Raw genomic sequence first — 24,141 nt, 5'->3', positions numbered from 1 at the left:
GAGGTAGACTCCTCAAAATTCAAGACACTTTTTAGCATTTTTATATTTATTTTAAAAAATAATAATTGAAATGACATCAATGATCCATCACCTGTGCTTCTTCCACTGCTGAGGGGGGGAAAAACCCAAACCCTTCTATGTAGTTGAGTCCCGAAGGAAAATCAAGACATTATTACCAGACATCCATTAGCCAGAAAAATGCTCTAAAAATGCTCTGTTGGTCCAGTGGTATAGATACTGACATGTTCAATGTACCAGTGCAATTAAAATATGTACATTTACAATTATTCTGCCAAAAAAAGCACTTAAGTAAAATAACTATGTATTAAACCAATTATTCACTCATCCATTCACTCTTTTTGCATCACTATAGTCACAAGGACAAATGAATAAAAGAACTACAAAGAAAAAAATCCAAACCTCACCCCCACTTTGTGGGTTATTATGTGCTAAAATGACAATAAAACGGTCATGAGCTATCTGAAATGCAATGACAAAATGACAATTGAAGCATTTCATAAAAAAAAAAAACAACCCAAACTTGTGAGAAAAAAATCCACAACAGTATGAGGTTGGTAGTATATGTACAATCTTACAGACACAAATAAATAGCATTTTAGAACTGCTGTTGTTGGCTTAAGTACTAGAAATTAGGTCTGAGTAATTTCTTTCTGAACTCTGCATCTTGAAGACTCCTAAACAAAACCAAAGGATAAAAACTCCTCATTGTTTTTAGTCATCTGTCATCTGAAGAACCTGGGGCTTACCAAATAAAGTCAACACCAAAGGGTCAACCCCTTCTGACATCTGGAAGCCAGGACAGATGAGTAGACTCAAGGGAGTAGGGAGATACTTCACTTCCTGCTTTCTCTGCACAGCTCTGTACCTCTGTTTTGTACCATTACATTGATTTCCTTTTGTGATGTTTTCTTTGGTGGGTTTAATTTCTTTTTCCTCTTAATACAGCCAGAGTGATATCAAAGGAAGAGCCAATTTCTAGTCTTGGTATTGAAATCAAAACCAAATGTTCTTTGAAAGAATTACAAACTTTTCCTTGTTTCTAAAAAAAGAAAAAAACAGCAGCTCTTCTGAAATCACCTTGTTCTCCCAGGGTTCCACATCTAGAAAAGAAACATTTTTTTTCTGAGGTTTTCTGAGGCATAGCCCACTTTGGGGGCTTCGGCCCTGCTCCTGACACTGCAGGAATTTCTATCTCCAGTCTGCACTTTATCCCCAGAACATGGATGCAAAGTGAAAGCCTTTCTGCACAAGACCTATGGAGAAAAGGGGAAACGAACGGAAACTGGTACCAAATATCAGCTGCCATGGAAGAATGAGAATGTTCACTCTCTGGGGCCAGCACACAGCACAGCAGGACTGAAGCCAGCATCCAACTCACACTCCAGCAGGCAACCTGGATTCGGTCCCGGCCAGCTTGACTGAACAGTGCTTTCCAGAAACTGTCAAGGGTCAAATCTCAGACTTCCTTTCCATGCTTGTTAAAAGGTTAGAGTATAAATGTAATTCTTCTCTTCATTATAATGATCCATCCCAGGCATCCATCCACTGGCAAATCATGCTATATGACATCACAAGGGTATATATGCTACTCTTTGTCCTTCTGGACTGAAACACACACGAACCTTTCTATTCCCCAAATGCTGTCACAAAGCCTATGATTGAAAATTTCTAGTTTTGCTGTTTTGGAGTTACTATACATGTCCTCAGTACTTCAGCACAGAAGTTGTATAATTTTGTTTTCTACTAAGGAAAGGCAGTTTCAAGGTCCAGTACCCTCTAAATCGTCTTACAAGTAGCCTCAGCAAGAACTATGGTCCATATGACCTGTCACCAGACAAGTAGACCACACCTTGTGAAAGCTGAGAGATCCAGCAATTTATGTTTTTAGTGCTTGAATCTTTTATCATTCTATCCCCAGAGTTAGCTTTTTCTTGGCTGGAGTCCAAAAATCCCAACCTATCATTTGGGTAGAAGAGATTCTTATTATTACCACAGATTAGATGAATGTATCTCAGAGAATTTATTGTTTCCATATCATGAGATGGAGCTTCCTTGCCTGGAAACCATCTCTGAATGCAAAAGGTCCATCAGTCAGTCTGAGATCTCCCATTAGAGGGATGGGTGCTGTTCAGAATCCATGGGAAGTAATGGGCTGCAGCTTCCCCAATCCAAGTTTAGGTTGAGAAGGTTGTTCTCTGCTCAGATGGCTGGCATCACCAGTGAACACAAGTGCTATGTGTGTACTGCTGGGCTGGCATGAGTCCTTTGCATCATCCCAATCCATGAAATGTCAATGTCAGCAACAGTCCGAGATAAGTCCTGACAGAAAGGGTGAGACAAAGGCTTGCAACTTCAGTTTGCCAGACATCCTTGCAATTATAATACTGAGCCACTTATTAAAAACTAAGTGGTTTCTGTCCTGTAGAAAAGGGCAGAATGTGATGGTCAGTGTCCCATTGGAAGAGTTGATCAATTTCCCTGGAACAGTGGGAAACAGTGTGAGGAATATGGCCTTGATCAGCTCCATCACATGGCCTGGGGTTAGGACACTCGGATGATCTGTGTCATAGCCTCTTCATCTGCTTGATTTGGATCCTACAAAGAAAGCACAGTAACAATTAAAGTCCTTTGCAAAAGCAACTGGGAATTCATGGCTCTCACTACTTATCACCAAGGGAAGTACACAAATACTATGTCTGCATGCATGGACTGCAATGCAATTCCATTAGGAAAGAAGAGACAATAAACTTTATTCTTAGAAAAACATTTCAAGTCTGGCCTGGCACTCCATGACTGAACACTCCAGAGTTGAGAGTATCTCCCTTTTTTAACACCTGTGCTGTGCTCTACACACTTAGGGATTAAGGATCCCTAGGCGGCTAAAAACAGACCTAGAGAAACCAAGTCATGTTGTATATTTTCATTATTTAAATACTGAGCACTTGGCAGGGCTGGGAAGGACACTGGATTTTATTTACTTTAATGCACTCATTTTGCAGGTATACCTGAAGCCTGGACTAGAATCAAAGTTAGTGACAAGCCCAGCAAAAATTAATTCTCAAATCTCTTGACTCCGACTTAATCTTCTTTCCACTTAACTCTGCCTGCTGCCTGCCTTTTACAAAAAACCTGCACTGTTAAGACTGGGAGTTCCCTGGCAGTCCAGTGGTGGGTCTGGTGCTCCCACTGCTGTGGCTTACATTCACTCCCTGGTCGGGAAACTAAGATCCTGCAAGCCATGTAGTGCTACCATACACACAAAACCCCACTACATAACAACCACCTTCAGTTCCTCTGAAGGCACTGAGGAAGGTTCCTACGAAGGCTCTGAAGCCTCAACTGGCATGATCCAAGAAAAAGCTGAAACATTTCTAGGGGTGGTAGGACAAGAGGCTGAGTCTTGATCAAAGAGGAAGACCAATAACCAACATTTTCTGAGTTCTCTCCATACACTAAGTACTGTGATTAAGAAAGCACTATCTTATAAAGATGGACTGGACAACAGTGAGGCTGGAATGTGATGGGTCTTCAGAATAAAGCTTCTGTATGGGAGGAACAGAATAATGGGAGGAACCTATTCAACAGAAACTTACTGATGCTCGTTTCTGAATGGGTATTATGCTAAATACAATGGAAAACAACAATTCTTGATTCTCTACACAGCTTATAGTCTAGAGTAGACAACCACTGCACAATCACACAAATAAAACGATTATTACTGTACTCAAAAGGAAGATGTGAGACAATAATGGAGTAGAAGAGACCTCTGGATATGGCCTCTCAGATTGAAACCAAGACCTAAAAGATATGGAGACAGTTATGCAAAAGGATGGCATGAAAAGCTTTACAGATAAACTATTTTAAAGACAGAGGTTCTTGAACAGTAGAGCAAGAGCATAAAGACCGAGAAGCAGGAGGAAATAAAGCCAAAGGCGGACAGGAGCTAGATCCTACAGGGCCCTGCTGGCCATGGTAAGCACTTTCAATTTTAGTCTCCGTGCAAATGGAAAAGGGCAGGAGTGGAAGGGAAGAGGCTAGTGATGTGATATGATATGTACACTAAGATGTGGAGAGTGAACTGGAGGGGCATAAGAGGGGAAGTAGGGAGACTGGGTAGCTGTTGCCTTAACTGAAGCAAAGAAGAGAGGGTTAGTCTAGCCTGACAGCAGTTGGGAGGGGAAAAGTAAGCTGATTCAGAGCATAGTTTAGAGTTAAAACCAAGAGGACTTCAAAAACTGGGCAACTCTAGCTTTAATAATTGGGTGAAGGGACATGTGACTTGAGATGAGTGTCTGGTTTAGGTTTAAAAATAAAATAAAAACCAAGAGTTTTACTTTGGACACATTGCATTTTATTAGATACTTTACTGTAGGCAAATGAGCTAACCCCTCTAAACCCCAGATTCAAATGTAAAATGGAAACTGTAATTCACACCTCATGGGAGTCGAGGCTGTTGTAAAGAGTCAGTGATAAAATGCTTATGAAAGTGCTAAGGTAATGGCTGGCACACAGCAGTTAAGTGTTAGCTGCTGCTACTGCTACACTAGGGAATAAACTTGTTCTCTGAAAATCAAAAAAAGTGAGAATTTCAAGAAGGCATTAATAGTAGTAACTGGAAAAGACTGAGAGGAAAAAAGGCCACTAGATCATAGACCTTAGTTCTTTTAAGAAGAAAGAGACTCCAAGATACACAATGTTGCATCCAGTTTAGAGACTGATTTGTTCCTAGTGTGAAAATAGCAAGAGGACACTGTAAAGGCTTCCACCCAAGAAGATTCAAGGCAATAAAGCTAAGAATAAAAGGTATAAATCCTCTTACCTGCATATGAGGACTATCTTTTTCCTTTGGAGAGAAAAATCGTCCACCTTCACCACGCTTCCGTGCCATGGCATGACGGTGCCGAGATTCATGCAAATATTTCTAAAACAAGAGAAAACAAAAAATAAATAAATAAAAAATACAAGAGAAACCAAGTTACTAGCTGAAACCAGCACAGCTCTCTCCAATGCTCAAAAGTTTAGGACGGCTGTGATCAAAGCCACCAGGGGCAATTATGACCTTGTATTATGGAGAAATCTTAGAGAAAACATAAACAGCAGCTAACCATATCTATCTATCCTAAGAATGTAAATGTCAAATGAGTAATAACTAAATACAGATTCCCCAAAGATATAGCAGAGATCACCACCTACCTCTCAATATATATCCTCCCTTTTGCTTTGGTAACAAACCGAATTTTAGCTGGTACAGTCTCATTAAAGAGATGGCATGTCCTAGCCTTATTTGCAGGTAAGTGTGGCCATGTAATTAAATTCTGGCTAATGTGATTATGGAACTTTTTGGATGTTTCCTTGAAAGAAAGTTTCCTTACTCCCTTTGCACCTTGGCTAGAGACCAGGCAGTCATCTTGGACTATGGACAGCATACCAAGAAATCAGGACAGTAAGAGGATGAAAACGGTCTTGAAGATTACCACAGCCTAAGACAATACATCTTTGCACTTTGTGTTAGTCGCTCAGTCGTGTCTGATTCTTTGCAACCTCATAGACTGTAGCCCACCAGGCTCCTCTGTCTATGGATTCTCCAGGCAAGAATACTGGAGTGGGTAACCATTTTTCCCTTCTCCAGGGGATCTTCCCAACCCAGAGATCAAACCTGGGTATCCTGTACTGGAGGTGGATTCTTTACTGTCTGAGCCACCAGGGAAGTCCACCTCTGGACTTTATGGAAGATTTAAAAACAAAAAACCAACAACAACAGCAAACGCTATTTATGTTGCAGTTATTTTTTAAATATTATAGTTGCAGCTCCATACAGCAATAATAAGTACCATTACAAAAAGTAACAGCTGTCAAACTTTAAAGTCTGGAAGGTACTCAAGGAAACTAACCACATAAAAGGTTATTTCAGAAGTAGAACCCTGCTGTTCTCAACCTGTATCCATCACAGTGTTATACATACCCTTCTTTCTTTTGGAATTTTCCCTTCTGCCTCTAATTTAGCCCGGGCTTGTCTCCTCTTAAGTATTCGGTGGTACTGTTTGGCATTGACATAGAGAGGCTCTTCTTCAAGCATCTCGGCCCCAGGGAGAGGGATTCTCTGGATTGCAGGCACAGAGCCAGCACCAGGTACCATCTGTGTGAAGAGAAAAATCAGAGCTTATTAAGTAGTGACATGAAGTATGGACATGGGAAACAATTTCTTGGTCCCTGTTCTTCTGAATGCTAAGACGAGTAGCTTTATAGGGCATTTGTTGAATGCAGGTTCCTGGAGAACGTTTACACTTAAGGCCTGCATTTTAAACAAATTTTCCAGATGATTCTGTAATAGGGGGTCAAGGACCCACACTGAGAAACAACATAACCATGTCCAGGTTTTTGTCCACGCAAAGCTCCATTTTCTAAGAATGTCTGCTGCCATCTAATGGTCATGAACGGTAATCATAGGCAGCAAAAGAGCACAAGGGAAACACAAAGAAAGAAAGGTTCAAATGGACCAAGCGCTGCTAACTGCGTTTAATTACATAATTGTTAACTTACTATACAATTCAACCCATATTTTCAGGAACAAACAGGATTCCACTACCTTCCCAATAATAACAACTTTAGATGGTTATATTGTTTCTTCTAGTGGACTCCTCCACTGCTGTGTAGGTTTCTAATACCTGTTCTTTCTTAGCTTAACCATTTTAGGTATTGTACACTGACAACCTATTTTGACATATGAGTTTACAGTCAACTCTCCTTCCCCTCTTCCCAACATATTTACATCACACATTTTTTTTGGTTTCTCTATTGACTACAACCTTTCTAATTTTGAACATTTTTGTTTCACCCACTTTGGGCCGTATACTTTCTACTTCCCAAAGATTAGTAGTCTATAACTCTCTTCATTGGAATTATGAATGTGTGTGTGTGTTAGTTGCTCAGCTGTGTCCAACTCTTTGCGACCCCATGGACTGTAACCCACCAGGCTCCTTTGTCCGTGGGATTCTTCAGGCAAGAATACTGGAGTGGGTTGCCATTTCCTTCTCCAAATGAATTATGAGTAAGTTTCCAGAAAAGTGAATATTTACATCTGCTTTTCTTCTGCTATATCTCTAGCACTTAGAATAGTCTCTGGCACACAGCAGGTACACAGAATGAGTTATGGTTTACTGTAATGTTTATTGTAAAAGTAGACCACTGTGTCTTAAGGGATTAATCTAAGTCTCAAGAGGTCAGGATTATACACAAGCTTCATAAGAGATTTTAAAAACACAAGCTGAAGAAATTTTCGAAGACAAAGATATATAGAAAAATAAACTATAGAGAAGAACAATGAAATGAGAAATCAATTTTCTTACCATGACCATCCCACCTGAATTGACCACATTGCCTGCCACTGGTAGTGTCACAGTGACAGTCCCTTGCCCACTGCTGGTTGTGTTGGTGTTGGCTCCCGTCTGAACAATCTGCGCTCCTGCCAGACTGGCTGCGGGGATGGTGATCATGCCTGAAACAGGGACTGTAACTTTAAGAAAATAAAACATAAAACAAACAAAAAAACAGGTATACAGAAAGAAGGGAACACAGTTAGTCCCTCTTCTATCTGGCACATACTTATTAATCCTGGAAAAACATGCCCTTTGAGCACAAGGGGAGAAAATGCACTCTTCCATTCTCTGTCTTGCCTGTTGTATATAATCCAAGTAATCACAACTTTAGACATGTTAATAACTATATGGGATCTAGTTTTGAATAAAACTACCCATACTGAGTTGAAAAAGTTTTCAATGGGTGACCAAATATTTTGGAGGCTTCCCCTTCTATGAGTCACTCTGACTTCAGCTATAGCCACTGTTTTTATATAAATCACCTGCTTCGGATGAAGATTCTTTAAAAACTGTTTAAACTGACAATGAGACAGCTATAGGACTAAATCTTAAAATTAAACCAGGCATGCCAAGCCCCCAAACTTCAACAGCAGCACTTGAGGATTTGTTCATCATTCTCTGAGCTATGCCTGTTCTGGCTCTCTCCTGAGTCATAGGAGAGCATGCTGCCTGCACTCACTGGATCTTGTGTACTGCCAAATTTTAATCACAAGACAAACCTTCAGTCACAGAACACATACTACTAATAAGGTGGTATTTATTTGGTTACATTCATATCTTGCTTACTAGACTAAAGTGTCTTTGAGAAGAAAACTGTTTTCAGTAATGTGCTGCATACACAGTGGTCATATAAGTCTTTTGGAATAAATTAATAACGAAGTGGCTCGGGGGAAAAAGAAAAAAAGCAGCAGTGATATATTTCTCTACCACTAAAGAAACTCTGTATTTCTAATCTTCCATTTAGAGAACAGTTCTTTGAAAGAATAAAAAGCTTATATAATCCCTAGGGTCATAGTGGTTGTCTTTAACAACTACTGTAGTTCTCCTACAAATGGAATCAACACCAGTCACATATGAGTGACAAAGAACTAACAATCAATGGAGACTTGAAGGAAATCATTTTAGTTGTTGTTTTAAAAGTACATTGTATAGAGGTCACCACACAATTTCTTTAAAGCAGTCATTTGCTCAAGATGAACAGGACGCCCCCCCAAAGTCCCACAGAGATGCCGGCACTCGTACCTTGCTGGAGGATGGTACCATCGGCATTAACTGGCTGATAGACGATGGTCTGCCCTTCAGCAGTCTGTGCCACTTGCTGCCCCTGGACAGCAATCTGCTGCTGTGTCTGTAGGACACAAATCATGACACAATTTAATACATTCCAAAGACACCACAAGAAAGAAGGAACATGCAGTCCTTTTTAGGAAAAAGGCATTTTGGCGATAGTTTTCTTCTGCATTTCTACTACATGAGAAATACTCTACCCGGTTCTGACCCTCCCAAAGCAGCTGTGCTCCTGTGGACGCCGTGGAGAGACAGTGGCGTTACCTGCGTCTGGCCAGCAGTGACGGCCGTCTGGGGCTGCTGGATGATGATCTGCTGGGTCTGGCCCTGCTGGCCCTGCACCTGCACAGCCTGCCCACCCTGGATCTGGATCTGTCCCGGTGGGACCAACTGTATCTGCAGAAGAGAACACCGAGATTAGCGCCCTGCGGACACTGGTCTCCACTGGTCCTGGAGTGTTAGTTACTCAAATTCCTCTAGAAGGCAGGAAATGCTCTGGAGAGGGAGAAAAACACAAGTTCTGTTCTGCTCTCTTATGAATTAGAGACAGCTTGTTTTCCATTTATGAAACTGAGGAATTTTGATCACTGTCTGGATACTGGATGATATTAAGGATGATGTTGCTGGCATCGGGAATAATTTCTAAAAGCTTATTCACTTAAAAATATACCCTGAAGTATTTTTGATAGGTGAAATGGTGGTGTATATATTCAAAATAATCCTTGAGTTAGGGAAAATAGATGAAAATAGATTTAAACATTAAAATACTAGTCTGTGTGTTAAAATGGATGATGAGGATTTGCCGTTTTATTCTCTTTGTTTTTGTCTATGTTTGAAGTTTTTTATAACAAAATATTGAAAAAAATTACTAAGTAATTTCTACATTTTCCAGCTGGGATTCTATAAATACACACACACATACACACACACACAAAATCCTTAAAAGATTTTGTACAGAAAGGGGTATTATCATATTAGATACCCCTGCAGTCAACACTGAAATTTAACAAGTTAAATTAGAAAGTGTTGGTAAATAAGCAAACAAGAAATTTATCTGGTTACCTGGATCTATTTCTACCTGTTTTTGGATAGCAAGGAATACCTATTATTGGTCAGTAGGGTTTCCTCTTCTATCTATTCATATTCTTTGCCCATTTTTCTATTCGACTGTTACTTTCATATCAACACATATAGAGAATTTTAAAAAATGTATTCTGGACACAAACCCCATTAAACGTTAAAAATATCTTCTCCAAATTATGTCTTCTACCTTTATTTTATGATACATTTTGACATACACCAAATTTTTAAAGTTATAAAATTGTTTCTTGGGTTTTTTTTTTGGTTTTTAAGAAATCCTTCTCTACCCCATGTCACAAAGAAAATATTCCTATGAACAGAGTTTGCAAGTATGCCTTTTTTATAGTTAGATCTGTAATCTATCTAGCAAGTGTTTTTGATACAGTATGAGGTAGAGATCAATTTTCCTTTTTGATACAATTCTTGAACCATTTCTTCACTGATACTTTATACTATATTTGTTATACCAATTTCCAATATTCCTACATCTGTTTTTTGGCTCTCTACTTTAGTTCCATTGTCTGTATCAAGCCATGGATCTTAATCTAAGGAGAAAGCATAGGTTTCACTGGAATTCTAAAACAGAAGGTACAATCCAAAAAAAGGTGAAGTACACTTCTAAAAGACATGGTTATTAAAAAAAAACACACTAAAGTAATCTCTAATAAAAATGGATTGAAATTTTAAGTGCTCTATGGGAGGTTATGGAATCATACCTAGAGCCATGTCATGCAACATTAACAGAAAATAATTTTTCCAAGATGGTTTGATTAGTTAGAGTGCTTCTTGGAGTGAGGGGAATAAGATAACCTTTTCAATGTCTTCTCTTAACGGCCCCCAAAAAAGAGAAATCCTACAAAACCCACAGAATTTACAGCTGAAATGAACGCTAGCAATCACCTGATATAAACTGCATTTTTCAAATGAGAAAACCAACAATCAAAGAACTTGGCCAAGATCAAAAAGTCTGTTTAATGGCAGACCTGCAAATGAATTCAGGTCACTGCATTCCTCATACAGTCTTCCTAGCTCTGTATCACACTGTTTCTATTCAACAGAGAAGAGGGCATGCCAAGTAGGGGGATTGGAGAGGAGGCAATGAGAGGAAGGACAGAAATGAAATAGCAGTGTGAAACTGAGGCAAGTACACACACTGAAGTATATTTAAAGACTCATACATTTATGCATGGAGAAATGTAGAAACTATTTTTGATTCTGACTACAACTCTATCTTGGCAAAAATATGCTGATAGCCTTAAAAATGACCTTACCCTTTGCCCAACCAATTTCTCCACTCCCAAAAATATTCCCCTAAGATTAAATTCAAGTGAAAAAATAAAACTATAAAATTCAAATACATTTATAGTAACCTTACCTATAAAAGCAAAAACAAGAAAAAAACAAAACAAAATGTCTAAGAACATAGTATTAGAAATTCTGATTCATCAAATTGACCATTATGAAGGAATTTAAAAATAAAGGAAGTAAAACAAAACCACCACACACACAACAATAAAACTATATGGTTGTGTACAACTACGCCCAAGAGATGTGCACAAAATTACAAGGGAACATGCAAAACTTCAAAGTTTGATTATCGAGCATGGCTGAATTTTCTTTCAACTGGTGGCTTAGACACTAAAGCGTCTGCCTATAATGTGGGAGACCTGGGTTAGATCCCTGGGTGGGGAAGATCCTCTGGAGAAGGAAATGGCAACTCACTCCAGTACTCTTGCCTGGAAAATCCCATGGACAGAGGAGCCTGGTAGGCTATGGGATCCATGGGGTCCAAAGAGAGACACGACTGAGCGACTTCACTTCACTTCATATTACATTACTCCAGAAAAATGAAGATATTAATGAAACCACAGAAGATGTAAGTAGCTTTAGAAAATTTTAGTAAAAAGTTCATAAACATATACACACACACACACACACACACTCACTGTGGGATCTGGTTATTAGTTATTAATACAAAGGTGAGATGACTTAAGCATATACTTCTCTGTAAATTATTTCTCACAGAAAATATTTCATTATTAACCCTTCCCCCAAAGTCAACAGTTCATCCTTTTTAACAAGGACATAACGTGTGCTGAGTCACTTCAGTCGTATCTGACTCTTTGTGACCCTTATGGACTGTAGCCCACCAGGCTCCTCTTTCCATGGGATTCTCCAGGCAAAAATACTGGAGTGGATAGCCATTCCCTTCTGCAGGGGATCTTCCCAACCCAGGGATTGAACCTGAATCTACTGCGTCTCCTACATTGCAGGCAGATTCTTTACTGCTGAGCCACTGAGGAAGTCCAAGGACATAATACACCATTATGAATATAGTATGATGTATTCAATCGATTCTTTACCAATAGACACTCAGGTTACAATTTTATTTTTTTTTGCTAGTACAATGCTGCAATAAATGTCTTTGTATATTTCTCCCTACATATTTATCTTTTCTTCCTATAGAATAGGTTCTCAGAAGTGGGACAGGTACATCAAAAGGCGTAAGTATTCAAGAGCGAGATACCTTCCAAAAGGACTTTACAATTCGAAAATCAACAAAAATAATGTGCCTCATTTTCTTTACAACCATTCTAGCACTGGATATAATCAGTGTTTTAAATTTCTGCCAACAAGATAAAAATGCCTATAATTTTACTTTTGTTTTCGGTTTCTGAATCAGTCTTTCCAGTGAATTTACCTAACTACATGTCTGTTTCAAGAATCAACTTTTATTTAGTTTTCTACATTTTTGTTAGTCTTCTACTTCATTAATTTTAACCTATCTTTTGCTCATTTTCTTCTTGTCCTAACTTCCTAAAAAGAAAAACCAACTATTACTTATTTTCAGTTCTTTTAAAATATTCAAGGTTATATATTTTGCTCTAAGTATAGCTCGAAGTGTGTGTGATAGGCTTGAACTGAAATACTTTCATCACTTGCTAGATAAGGTATAAATAACATGGAAGGAAATGAAAAGGATAACATTTCTGACCCAAAACAACAATCTCCAAAGCAGACTATAAATTTCCCCCCTCAGTGCCCAGAAGAGCCAACAAAGGACACACTGATGATGACTTTTATTAAACTAGATGCTCTTTTTATAAGGGCTTCCCAGGTGGCACTAGTAAAGGTCCTGACTGCCAATGCTGAAGATGTAAGAGATGTGGGTTTGATCCCTGGGTTGGGAAGATCCCCTAGAGCAGGGCATGGCAATCTGAAATGGAACAGGACTCTAGTCCTTGCCCCTAACCACGTCCTCTGCCTGCCTGTTGTCTGTGGAAAATTTTAGTCAAACAATAAATTTAAACACAGAAGTGAGAAATGTGGAAACAAATGAAAACAGTCAAAGGAGACTAATAATAATAATAATAATATAATAATAATAATAATAATAATGTAGTCATCAAGCATAGTCAAGGACCTTTAGTTCTTTCTCAAGGTCTATAAATAGTATCCTGAGCTATATCCTGTGAGCTGTCTTACAGACACTAAAACACCAGGTGGAGAAGTTAACTACACGATGACCAGACTATACCCAGGACATTGGCTGCCACAATTCCAAGAAATGGCCACAAAGAAATGGGAACACACAGACCCTGGAACTGAAGATTAACTACACCTAAAACAACTAAGATGATGCTGGTTAGGCCACTGAAGAGCAATTTGAAGATGACTGTCAGAGCTGACTGTGCTGTTCCTGTATGTAGCCCCCTCCTTCTGTTTATAAAAGCTCTTGCCTCACTGGTTGCCACTGGCGGGGAGGTGGGGAGAAAGTCGGCCTTTGGACAGATGTCTACCACCCTTCCCTCTCTAGTTGCCAGCATCTGAAACAAAGCAAACTTCCCTGTCTCTCTTCCACCAACCTGGCCTGTTTATTGGCTTTTGAGTACTGAGCAGCCAGACCCTCCACACTCTTTTGGTAACAAACGCACCCCAGTATTGATGCCTGGAGAATTCCATGGACAGAGTTGTCTGGCGGGCTATAGTCCTTAGGGTTGCAGAGCTGGACATGACTGAAATTACTTAGCAAGCTCTCTTTTTATATTATTTACACTGATTCAAGATCATGTCTAATACTTTAGTCCTTATCAGAGATGTCCAATTTCTCTATAGCTCTGCTTTCTATCACAGACACTACAAAGGTGGGAAACTGACTAAATGCAACTAAATGCAAAAGGAAGGTAAGACACAATTAAATACAGTATCAATTTTCAATTTGTAACAACTTATTTCTTAAAACTTCTATCCTGATATTCTAATATTCTTTTTTTTTTTTTTTAATACCACTCACCTGCTGCAAACCCTGTGTCCCAGATACAGGTACTTGCATGATGGTTTGACCTTGTCCTCCAGGAACAGCCTGGACCATGATGGGTTGGCCAGTTGATGTGATTAACTGACCTCCACTGACCTGTACCATTAATGGCTGCCCCTGGACCTAGAATAAAGTAAAATAAGAACAATGAAATAACATAAGACACAAAATGGTTTCTACCTAAAGACAATCATTGCAACTACTCTGCTGTCTTGCTAGAGGAGGAAAAAGTAGGAGAGACACTAAGAAAATAATTTCAGGTCCTCATCCTCAAGTAGTCGTCTTCAAAAATACAGTATCTGTAACTAAATGCCAAACTGAATATTTGAAAGTCAGATAAAACGGGGTATAAGCAGAGTCTTTGGGAAGTCTCAATAGATACAAGGTGTTTATCATCAAATACAGGCTAAACTCATGAGAAGTACTTAATCAAATCATCAAGACTATTTGCCTTTTTAGCCCAATATCCAGGAATAGTCTTGGGTAAAGATCGGAGAGTAGGCAATGAGAGGGAGGGCTGATGGTGGGGATGGTGGTTGGAGTGCAAATTCTAAATAACTTGGAAGGAGTAAATCAAACTGTACCTGGCAATGACTTCAGGTGAGGCATCAAGCAGCTCCAAAAGCTTATATAGAATACCCTTCCTCCCTACAGTTTCTCAAGCATAAATGAAACACGTACCTTTTACCCTCTACCTCACCACTGAGAATTCTTGTCCTGTGGTTATTTAAGGAGCCCATTAATAAAAATGCCTAGAAATATATTGGTCAATTTACAATTTTTGCAGTGGGACTGCTCACACTGGACCCTGCAATATCTGCATAGTTCTTCTAGCTTTAACAAACATAAAAATCATACAAATTTTCAAAGTACCAAAAAACTCTCAACTTTCAATCTCCAATGAGTAAATGGATCACTCTAAAACCCAGGGCACTGAAAGTGCTGTAACATCTTGAGTCCCAATATAAAAATGTCTAGCTATCTGAATGCATTCTGAAAGCCAAAAACCAAACCACTTTAGACGAGAATTGAAATGTTCAACAAAATAGCTGAAAATCCAAAACTTTCATTTTCAGATTCTATCCTTGTTTTGAGGAATTATTTATAACAGATCAAAAGAAAATTTGTATATCTGAGATAATCATTCTCAATGTCAGTGAAAGTATGTTCAAATAAAGTAATTAGTTAAAAGATCAATCTGTCCTAGATTAGTAGGATTAGATATTAAGCTCTCCCCACCCCTATGAGCATATTGGAATCTTTAGGAACATTCAAATTCTGTGTTTTGTTAAACTGTTCATTGACAAATTCCACTTTGCTTTTTAAAGACTTTACAATCTGATTCTCCTCTGCTTTTCTCCTCTCATTTCCCCATCCCAAATCAAATTCCCTTTGCTATACTAATGCTTTTACATGCTCTATTAGGAAAGATTTTTAAAAATATTTATTGCATGACTAACTGAAAGAAGTATTTAAAATTCTCCAAAAATAATCACAGCCCTAGAAGAAACGTTTCCATTAGCTCCATAAAGTGCTTCCATTTCTTTAAGTAAAATCTGCCTAAGAAGTAAACAAGTTTTAAGGCAACTATTTTTGTAATTTTCTGGCTATCCATCATCTTAACTTTTCCCTTTGCTGACAGGCTATATATACACATGATGAACCATTTGAGACTCCAAGGAACCTGCTGTTCTTACAACATATGATGATACAAGGATACATGCATCAGACAAGAAGCCATACAGTTAAGAGCATGTTACATTCCCATTCCACAAGTGGTTAATGACAATACTCTTTTATGTATAAATAAGATGAAGCAAGCATGAAAAACATGAGTATCAAGCTGCTGAACTCTGAGATTTGAATATAGGTTGGGAGTACCTACAAACTCAGCTTATTTCAGGTTAATTTATGTTCAGAATTGGCTGTATATTATCAAACATTATGAGTGGCAGGTATGGGAGTAGGGCTGAAAGGGTAAAGTGAAATGACTACAATTAGGGATAGTTCACTGCAGGATGCTTGCTAAGCAGTACTAATAGTGAAGTGAGATGCCAGTTCTACATTCTAGGTCCTACTCATTTCCATTCAGAGGAGGGAAAAAGGCAGGCTACTTGAACTTTGCCCATTTCTCAAAAATATGGTCATTTTAGTTAAAGTAACCTAATACAGAAAAGACTTTTGCTTCTTCTGTTTACATAGGAACTGGCCCAAATATAACTCCAATTTAGGTATTTAACTTGGTCATACGTAATGTTAAGAAACTGCATTGTTTAAGTAGGAATTCTTATACTGGCTATAATACCTAAGATTTACAGACAGCATATCTCTCTTTTGTCCAACCAATAGCTATGGGGCAATCTCTGCAGATCCAATAATAAGGTCATTACTTCCGCAAGAAAAGTAGTGAGAGGATGGCAGAAATTAACAAGATTCAGTGAGTAGATCAATCTTGTCAAATGCAATCATTATTTTATATCTGAGTTGATCTTTTAATAAAGCACAATCTAGCCTAGTAAAATGTATATTTTCTTCTCTATTATAATAATACAAAGTTCAAGAAAATTTACTGTGCAATCTTATTACAGAATCTGAGCTCTAAATAGGTTCTAATGCCACTTGTAAGAATTTCTTCTCAGGTATTCCCCCAAAAACATACTAGCCAAATGGCACTTTTCAGAAAACTGATACAGCATCACTACATGATTTAGCACAAAGCATTAGGAAACTGGTATCTTATAGGCCTCAAAGACAAGTTAGCAGCATCAAAGTCATGCAACTGGCTTTGGCGTCCCTCCGTGAGATCCTACCACAAACAGCACCAGACACGAAAAGAGAAGTTCATGCAGTGCTTACAGAGAGTCAGAGAGAGCACCACTACCTGGAGGGTCTGGACTTGCTGGCCTGAGGCCGATGCCACCTGGGCCTCAGTCTGCAACTGGACGGCAGTGACACCACCCTGCTGCTGAGAACAGGAACAGGAAGAGCGTGAAATGTGTCACGAAGGAAATGTAGAGTTCAAGACATGAGATCACCTTACCTCTTGTGGGAGAGGAAGGGTCTTCTTTCAATAGCCCCACCCTACACAAGACTTTCAAACTGGAGACTCCCTATACTGAAGTTTTTTGTTGAAGGTAACAGATTACAGACATTAGCCGTTTGTCTACAGAGCAGAACTTGAAATACACTTCCATGACTCAAAAACATCGATGTAGCTCACATCATTAACAAAATTGTTTAATGCAGCACTTCCCTCCAAAAATAAGCATTTGATTCTTCTGCATGCAGTTATTTTAATGCTTTTTATTTCCTCAAATGAGTTCACAAGAACAAAATAGTTCATCAGGTTTTAGCAGCCTAGAAGCTAAAATGAAGAACTTCTAGAACTTGAATGCAATCACCAGAAAGGAAGAATAAAGCAATCACTATGAGCCAAAGATATCTTCATGAAGTCACTGCTCTCATGTCCCCAAACTAGGATTACTACTACTCAGTTGGACTACCTTAGAAGCAATATATTCATAGACTCAACTTAATTTTTATTATCCCTAGTAGTAACTTCAGACACAGCAAGAATTCACTCACTAGGGCACTGGTATGAATGAATGGAGGGTCCTCTGTGGAATCTCCCTTTCTATCAAGGCAGCTGAAAGAAGTTGTAGTTGTGTGGAAGGAAAAGCCAGCAAAGGAATTTTGACAATTAATCTCTTAATAAAAAGTAGCTCCTTCCTTTGGTCATTAGATACAACAACTCACCATCAAAACACCCACTGTCCAACTGCCACCCCTCCACTAATGACTTTTCTATATTATCTAGGTCCCATTTTGGAAACAAAACATTTCCAATTTTCGCCTACAGGCCAAATCAATGCACAATCAGTTTATTTTCTTCTAGGGAGAAAAAACAAGCGAAATTTCCCTAAAACAAACCCAGGCATAAATCATCAGGAAATGTAATCTGTGTATAAATTCAAGAAGGCAACCTATCTTAATTAAGAATAAACCAGCAGCAGAAATCCTTTCTAATGTGTGCTTATCCCTAAGTGCGGATACCTACTGTCCTCATATTAAACTAGAGCTTTTCAAAATAAACACTGTGATGGATCAAATTAAATAGTGGATTTCTTAGAAGCTATCTTGGTTTGTCTATTGTGGCCAAAGCCTTACCAGACCACAAGATGGCTTAATCAATAAGAGAAACAACCAAATTTAATCCAGGAAAACAAAATCACCCTTTAAAGCTCCATCTGAAAACAGACTAGGTATTTTTGATTTCTACTAAGATAAAAGGGGGCAGTTTACTAAACCGGGCACCCATGAAATCAAATTCTAAGTAGTCATGGACTGGAGAGACTTCTGAACAGAGAAAATTAGAGAAATTACAATAAATCCAATCTTCAAAAAGTACTTCAGCACAAGTCTCCAGACCCACCATAAGATCTGATGCTTCCCAAATCCAGAACTGAGTAGTGCTATTATCACCTCCATTGCTGTGATGCTTAAAGCAGTTTTACTTCCATACCTGCTGCTGAATCTGTCCAGCCTGTACAACAATTTGCTCCGTTGAACTATTGCTGTTTGCTGTATACTGTTCCATGGTCCGTCCAAGTCAGAGTCCTGTCCAGTCAGTTTCACTCTGGAGATCCTAGAAGACTGCAAGATATACTCCTATTAGAGACGGAGGAAAAGAAAGTAAAGTAAGATTGTTAGTTAAGGCCTCACCAGATATTTAATTCATTGTTGATATGCATTAACATTTAATATGTTAAAGAGCATCTTGATAATGATATTTAACATTTAAAAATGCTTAGTCATTTCTCATCAGCAACTTTCCCTTTCAGTACTACTAGAGCAACACTTGCACCTTAGAAATTCTCATTAAGCTACAGTATCACTTTCTTACAAGGCCCGTTTAACACAGATTTTCAGGCCTGCACATGTACTTTAGAGAACTGTGCCTTTAATTTGTAACACATTTGTACTATATGTGATATGCAATAATTTTAGGTTTTAGTATTTAGTATGTAATTACCCAGCTCTGAAGTCCAACAGATTGCTTATCAGTGTTAAGTAAGAAAGACACAGTGAAGGTTTAGGAGTTTGGGTTTTAATTCAGAGCAAGAAATAAAAAGGAATTACAGAAACGGCATAAATGCTCTTTGCAGATTAGATATAAGAAAAAAATTTTATGTATCAAGGCTATCATTTTCTTTGAAAAGAATCTACATTCCCCTCAGTCATAAATCTGAATACCTAATAATACCCCACTCTTTATTAATTTTAACTTTTTTAAATGACAATTTTCATATATATACCCCCAATAGTGAGAACATTATAATATTCCACCTAATCCCCATAGCAATCACCCAACTTCAACAATTTTCAACCCATGGTTAAGCTTATTTCACATATATCTCATCGATTTTTCCACCCACCCTCCCCCTGCATTGCTGTTGTTCAGCCGCCAACTCGAGAGTCTGACTCTTCGTGACCCCATGGACTGCATTATTTTGAAGCAAATCCCAGACACCTTATTACTCCATAGCTCCATAAATACTTCAGCATCTGCCTCCAAAGAGTAAGGATTCTTTTGTCTTTATCATTTTATCACAATGATACTGTGTCTCTACGATTGCTTCAAACATTAAAAATTTTTATGTTTTTAATATCATTAAGAAAAAAAAAGAGCAAGGGAATTCCTACCCCCCCTAAAAATCTACTTCTGCTTTATCAACCACGCTAGAGCCTTTGTTTGGATCACAACTGTGGAATATTCTTAATGAGACAGGAATACCAGACCACATTACCTGCCTCCTGAGAAACCTGTGTGCAGGACAAGCAGCAACATTTAGAACTGGACATGGAAAAACAGACTGGTTCAAAATTAGGAAAGAAGTGAGTATGTCAAGGCTGTGTATTGTCACCCTCCTTCTTTAACTTATATACAGAGCATATATCACATGAAATGCTCGACTGGATGAAGTACAAGATGGAATCAGGATCACCGGGAGAAACATCAACAATCTCCAATATGCCCATGATACCACTTTAATGGCAGAAAGTGAACAGGATCTGAAGAGCCTCTTGATAAAGGTGAAAGAAGAGAGTGAAAAAGCTGGCTTAAAACTCAACATTCAAAAAAGGAAGATCATGGCATCCGGTCCTATCACTTCATAGCAAACAGACGAGGATAATGTGGAAACAGTGTCATGTTTCATTTTCTTGGGCTCCACAATCACTGTGGACGGTGATCGCAGCCACAAAATTGAGACACTTGCTCCTGGGAATAACAGCTATGACAAACTGAAACAGCGAATTAAGAAGCAGAGACATCACTTTGCCGACAAAGGTCCATAAAGTCAGTTATGGGTTTTCCACTAGTCATGTATGTATGTGAGAGTTGGACCATAAGGCAGGCTGAGCACTGAAGAATTGATGCTTTTGAACTGTGGTGTTTGAGAAGATTCTTGAGAGTCCCTTGGACTGCAAGGAGATCCAACCAGTCAATCCTTAAGATCAACCCTGAATATTCATTGGAAAGACTGGTGCTAAAGCTAAAGCTCCAATACTTTGGCCACCTCATGTGAAGAAAAGACTCACTGGAAAAGACTGATGCTGGGAAAGATTGAGGGCAAGAGGAGAAGACGGCAATAGACGATGAGATGGTTGGATGGCATCACTGACTCAATGGACAGGAGCTGAGCAAACTCAGGGAGATAGTGAGGGTCAGGGAAGCCTGGCATGCTGCAGTTCATGGGGTCACAAAGAGTCAAAAATGACTTAGCGACTGAATAACAACAATAAATATCATTAAATATGAAGTCAGGGCCCAAATTTACTCTTCTCATACACTTTAACAGCTGAAAGCTCCTTTTTGAAATAAGGACACAATTAGATAAACCGAAGTAATAATGAGACCTCTGAATAAAAGCTTGATTCAAAAACTTTAAATCTTCTCCCAAACTTTTTCCAGGCATCCATAAATTCTAAAATTTGAGTGACAGTTACATCTGAGTTACATTGAATTACATGAGCTGCACATCACAGCAGCAAAGCAATGTACCTCTCCCCACGAAAACACACATGGTAGATGAGATGATTTACCCACCATGATTGTAAAGTGTCTCAGTATTAGTGAATGCCCAAGTATTTAGGAAGAAGTGCACTGATGGGCGAAGTTTAGACACAGATATATACAGATTCCTCTCTAAAATTAGAGGCAAGTACAGTACATTAAGAGCAGACTCTATACGACGGGTACACAGGTATTTATTATAAAACCCTACTGTATATCGAAAAAATTTTATACTAAATGTTGGGAGGAAAATCTAATAAAACTCAATCAAGTCTATCACTTACAACCAAATCGGTACAGAGTATAAGAGCCATAAATGAGTGACAGGATGACTATGCCACCTAGTGTGATGGTATATATGGCCATGTGGTTCTTCAACTCACCATCCTTGCTTTAATAGAATGCTCACCAAACACGCATCTAGCTATAATTTGGATTCACATATACAGTAGCCAACAGGGAGCAGGTATGATCAGTAACACAAGTAAACCTAACAGTTATTTCTCATTGCATACTGACAAATCGGCCTTCTGATTTTTAAACTCTAAAAACTCTCTTCTAAACTGGTTGACTGAGTTGGTTCCTCAGAGATTCTGGGAACAAAATCTCAGAAAACCAGATTTTCGGTCAGACTAAGTGGCTCTTCCAGGGAAGTGAATGGTCTTTCCTAAATTCCATTTGGTCTCTAACTGCAATACACACAATGCATTTATGTTTCTAAGCTAATAAAATTACAAATTAAAGGTCATGAGTAGTGTGATTTCATTTACAGGAAACCCTGAGAAGGTAACAGTAATCCAGAGACAGAAGGCAGATCAGTTGTTTCCTGGAAATGGAAAACAGGGGAAGAGGGAAGTTGACTGGGATAGAGCATCTGGAACTTTCTGGGGTGATAAAATGTTTTATATTTTCATTATGGCGGTGGTTGCATTTGTGAATAAATTTATCAAAATCCATCAAAACGTACACTTAAAATGATTATCCTTTATGTCTAAACAAGGAATGTCCTCTGTATTTTAACAACCCACTCCACCTCCAATCCCCTTTCTGTGTGAGATTTTTTTCCTTGACCCCTAATTTCCAGAAATATACATCATACTGGAAGTGCAGAGAAATGACTGATAAAAATCTCATGCAGGTTTTCTTTTTAACTAGTTTATCCTCGTAATACAAATGCTACAATTTAAAAACATTTAAATCCACTATACTTTGATGGGTCAAAACAGAAGGGGTCTCGAGTTTAACAGCAATTTCCTGTCATATATTAATGAGGGAGTGATTCAGTATGGCACATGATATTTAGACTGCTAATGGTGAAGAACGGTCGCCACCAGCTTCTGTGAAGCCATATGTTCCCACTTCAGTTAGCAGAACTGAGCTTCAGTTAGCAGAACTGCAATATAATCTGACATCGTCTTTCCTCAAGTGCTTTTCTGCTTACATTCTGACAGAATTAAGTCAGCTGGATTTAGTCTGTCTAGTTCTTGCTCCTAACTCAAAGTTTGAATGTCTTTTCCTCAAAGACAGCAAGAACATATATTTATTCTGGCTAGCAAGAAAATTTCTTCCTCCTCACTTCAAGGTACAGAACCTGAAATGCAGCTAACTACTTAGAAATCTATTTGTTTTGGACCAACACACATTTTAACTCAACCTTAATAAACAAGTGAAAAATCCTGCAGAATTATATTTGATGATCACTACCAGGCAAAGGCTAGAACAGCAGTTTTCAAACTTTTTGACAGCTCACAGCAAGAAACACATTTCATATCACAAATGCACTTAGAACATATTTTAGAAAGTAACTAAAAGTTTCATGACTGATCTTTGTAAGTATAACTTAAGATGAATGGTGGTATTCTCTATTCTACTGTAAAAAAATTACCAGAATTGGCCCACTAAATTGACTTCACAACTCAACCAACAGGTCCTGATCTATGTTTGATAGAAGACTAGAGAACAAAGGGCTGTCCCATATCCCCATCATCCAAAAGGTTTCTGGACTGCAGTTCCTAATTTGCATAATCTCCACTAATGATGGACCACCTGTCAAACGCTGTCTTGAAGGTTTTAGAAATAAAAGGAGAACTATAAGTTTTTAACTTCAGAGAATCTTTAAATTTAGTAAAGGAGTAAAAAATCTGTACTGAATCCCTAACGGAAAAAAACAAACAAAAGAGTTTGAAGGACAAAAACTGGGGATAGACATGAAGTCTCTAGAAGAAAATGTGGCATCTGACTTGGTCTTAAGCATAAGTACGATTTACATGTGACGAAGTGGAAGGGAATGGAGTGCTCCAAATGAAGACATAGCATAAAAACAAAGAGAAAAATTTCCACATATAAAACAGCAGGCTAAAAGGCCACATGTCAAGAGAAAGCTAAAGGTCAGATTACTGTACTTGAAATTTCAGGCAAGGAAGCTCTTTTGCAAATAGGCAGAGTTTCTAGAGGGGTTTAGCAATAATGTGACCAGACAATAACTGTCTATTAGAAAGAAGTCTAGCAAAAATGTTTGCTGGTTTTAAAGTAACACATACTACCATTTTTAAGTCCCAAAGTATTTATCCTCTCCAAAGGCAAATGTAAACATTCTAAAAAAAAAAAATCTAAATCACAGTACCCCAACTATCAGATATTTTACAAATCAATTTTGTAAATGATTTCAACAATAAAAAACTCATGGCAAAAAATGAAAACAAAACTGTCCCCAATTTTTTAGTAGTGGAAAGACCACTAGAGTAGCTTTCTGAAACTTAGCAGTTATATGACTTTAGTAAATGTGATTATAAAAAAAGGCATCATATACTAAAGGTTGACTGTATGTAACAAGGACAGCTTGTACTGTGCTTCACCTGAGTAAAAAATTTTAAAGTCCTAGGAGAAAAATCTCCCTTCCTCCCACCCAAAGTCAGCTGTTACTGTGGAGCAAAATCTCATAAACCAGTAACTTATTTTTCCAAACTTGAAAAATAAAAAATGTG

The 24,141-nt window shown here is 38.3% G+C and overlaps 1 protein-coding gene across 14 annotated transcripts in view; it reads right to left on the bottom strand.

Moving 5' to 3' along the window:
- Positions 1 to 28: 28 nt before the first annotated feature.
- The window catches only part of NFYA (nuclear transcription factor Y subunit alpha), a 25,911-nt gene continuing 1,798 nt past the window's right edge, over positions 29 to 24,141 (bottom strand). For 6 of the 14 annotated variants that reach the window (XM_065912234.1, XM_065912236.1, XM_065912237.1 and 3 more), the window contains 9 exons: positions 18,605 to 18,750; positions 16,961 to 17,047; positions 14,059 to 14,205; positions 8,949 to 9,080; positions 8,640 to 8,745; positions 7,368 to 7,534; positions 5,984 to 6,157; positions 4,841 to 4,942; positions 29 to 2,616 (listed from right to left, as the gene is read on the bottom strand). In XM_065912234.1, coding sequence (XP_065768306.1) covers positions 2,563 to 2,616; positions 4,841 to 4,942; positions 5,984 to 6,157; positions 7,368 to 7,534; positions 8,640 to 8,745; positions 8,949 to 9,080; positions 14,059 to 14,205; positions 16,961 to 17,047; positions 18,605 to 18,679 — 1,044 coding nt within the window. In that variant the 5' untranslated portion in view covers positions 18,680 to 18,750 and the 3' untranslated portion in view covers positions 29 to 2,562. The remainder of the gene's footprint in view (positions 2,617 to 4,840; positions 4,943 to 5,983; positions 6,158 to 7,367; positions 7,535 to 8,639; positions 8,746 to 8,948; positions 9,081 to 14,058; positions 14,206 to 16,960; positions 17,048 to 18,604; positions 18,751 to 24,141) is intronic. The other 8 variants (XM_065912241.1, XM_065912240.1, XM_065912245.1 and 5 more) reach the window with 7 other exon arrangements.

Source organism: Muntiacus reevesi, chromosome 20 (genome assembly GCF_963930625.1).
Source record: "Muntiacus reevesi chromosome 20, mMunRee1.1, whole genome shotgun sequence".
NCBI classification, from domain to species: Eukaryota; Metazoa; Chordata; class Mammalia; order Artiodactyla; family Cervidae; genus Muntiacus; species Muntiacus reevesi.
Note: the sequence above shows the minus strand (reverse complement) of the source record. Positions and strands in the feature narration are given on the sequence as shown.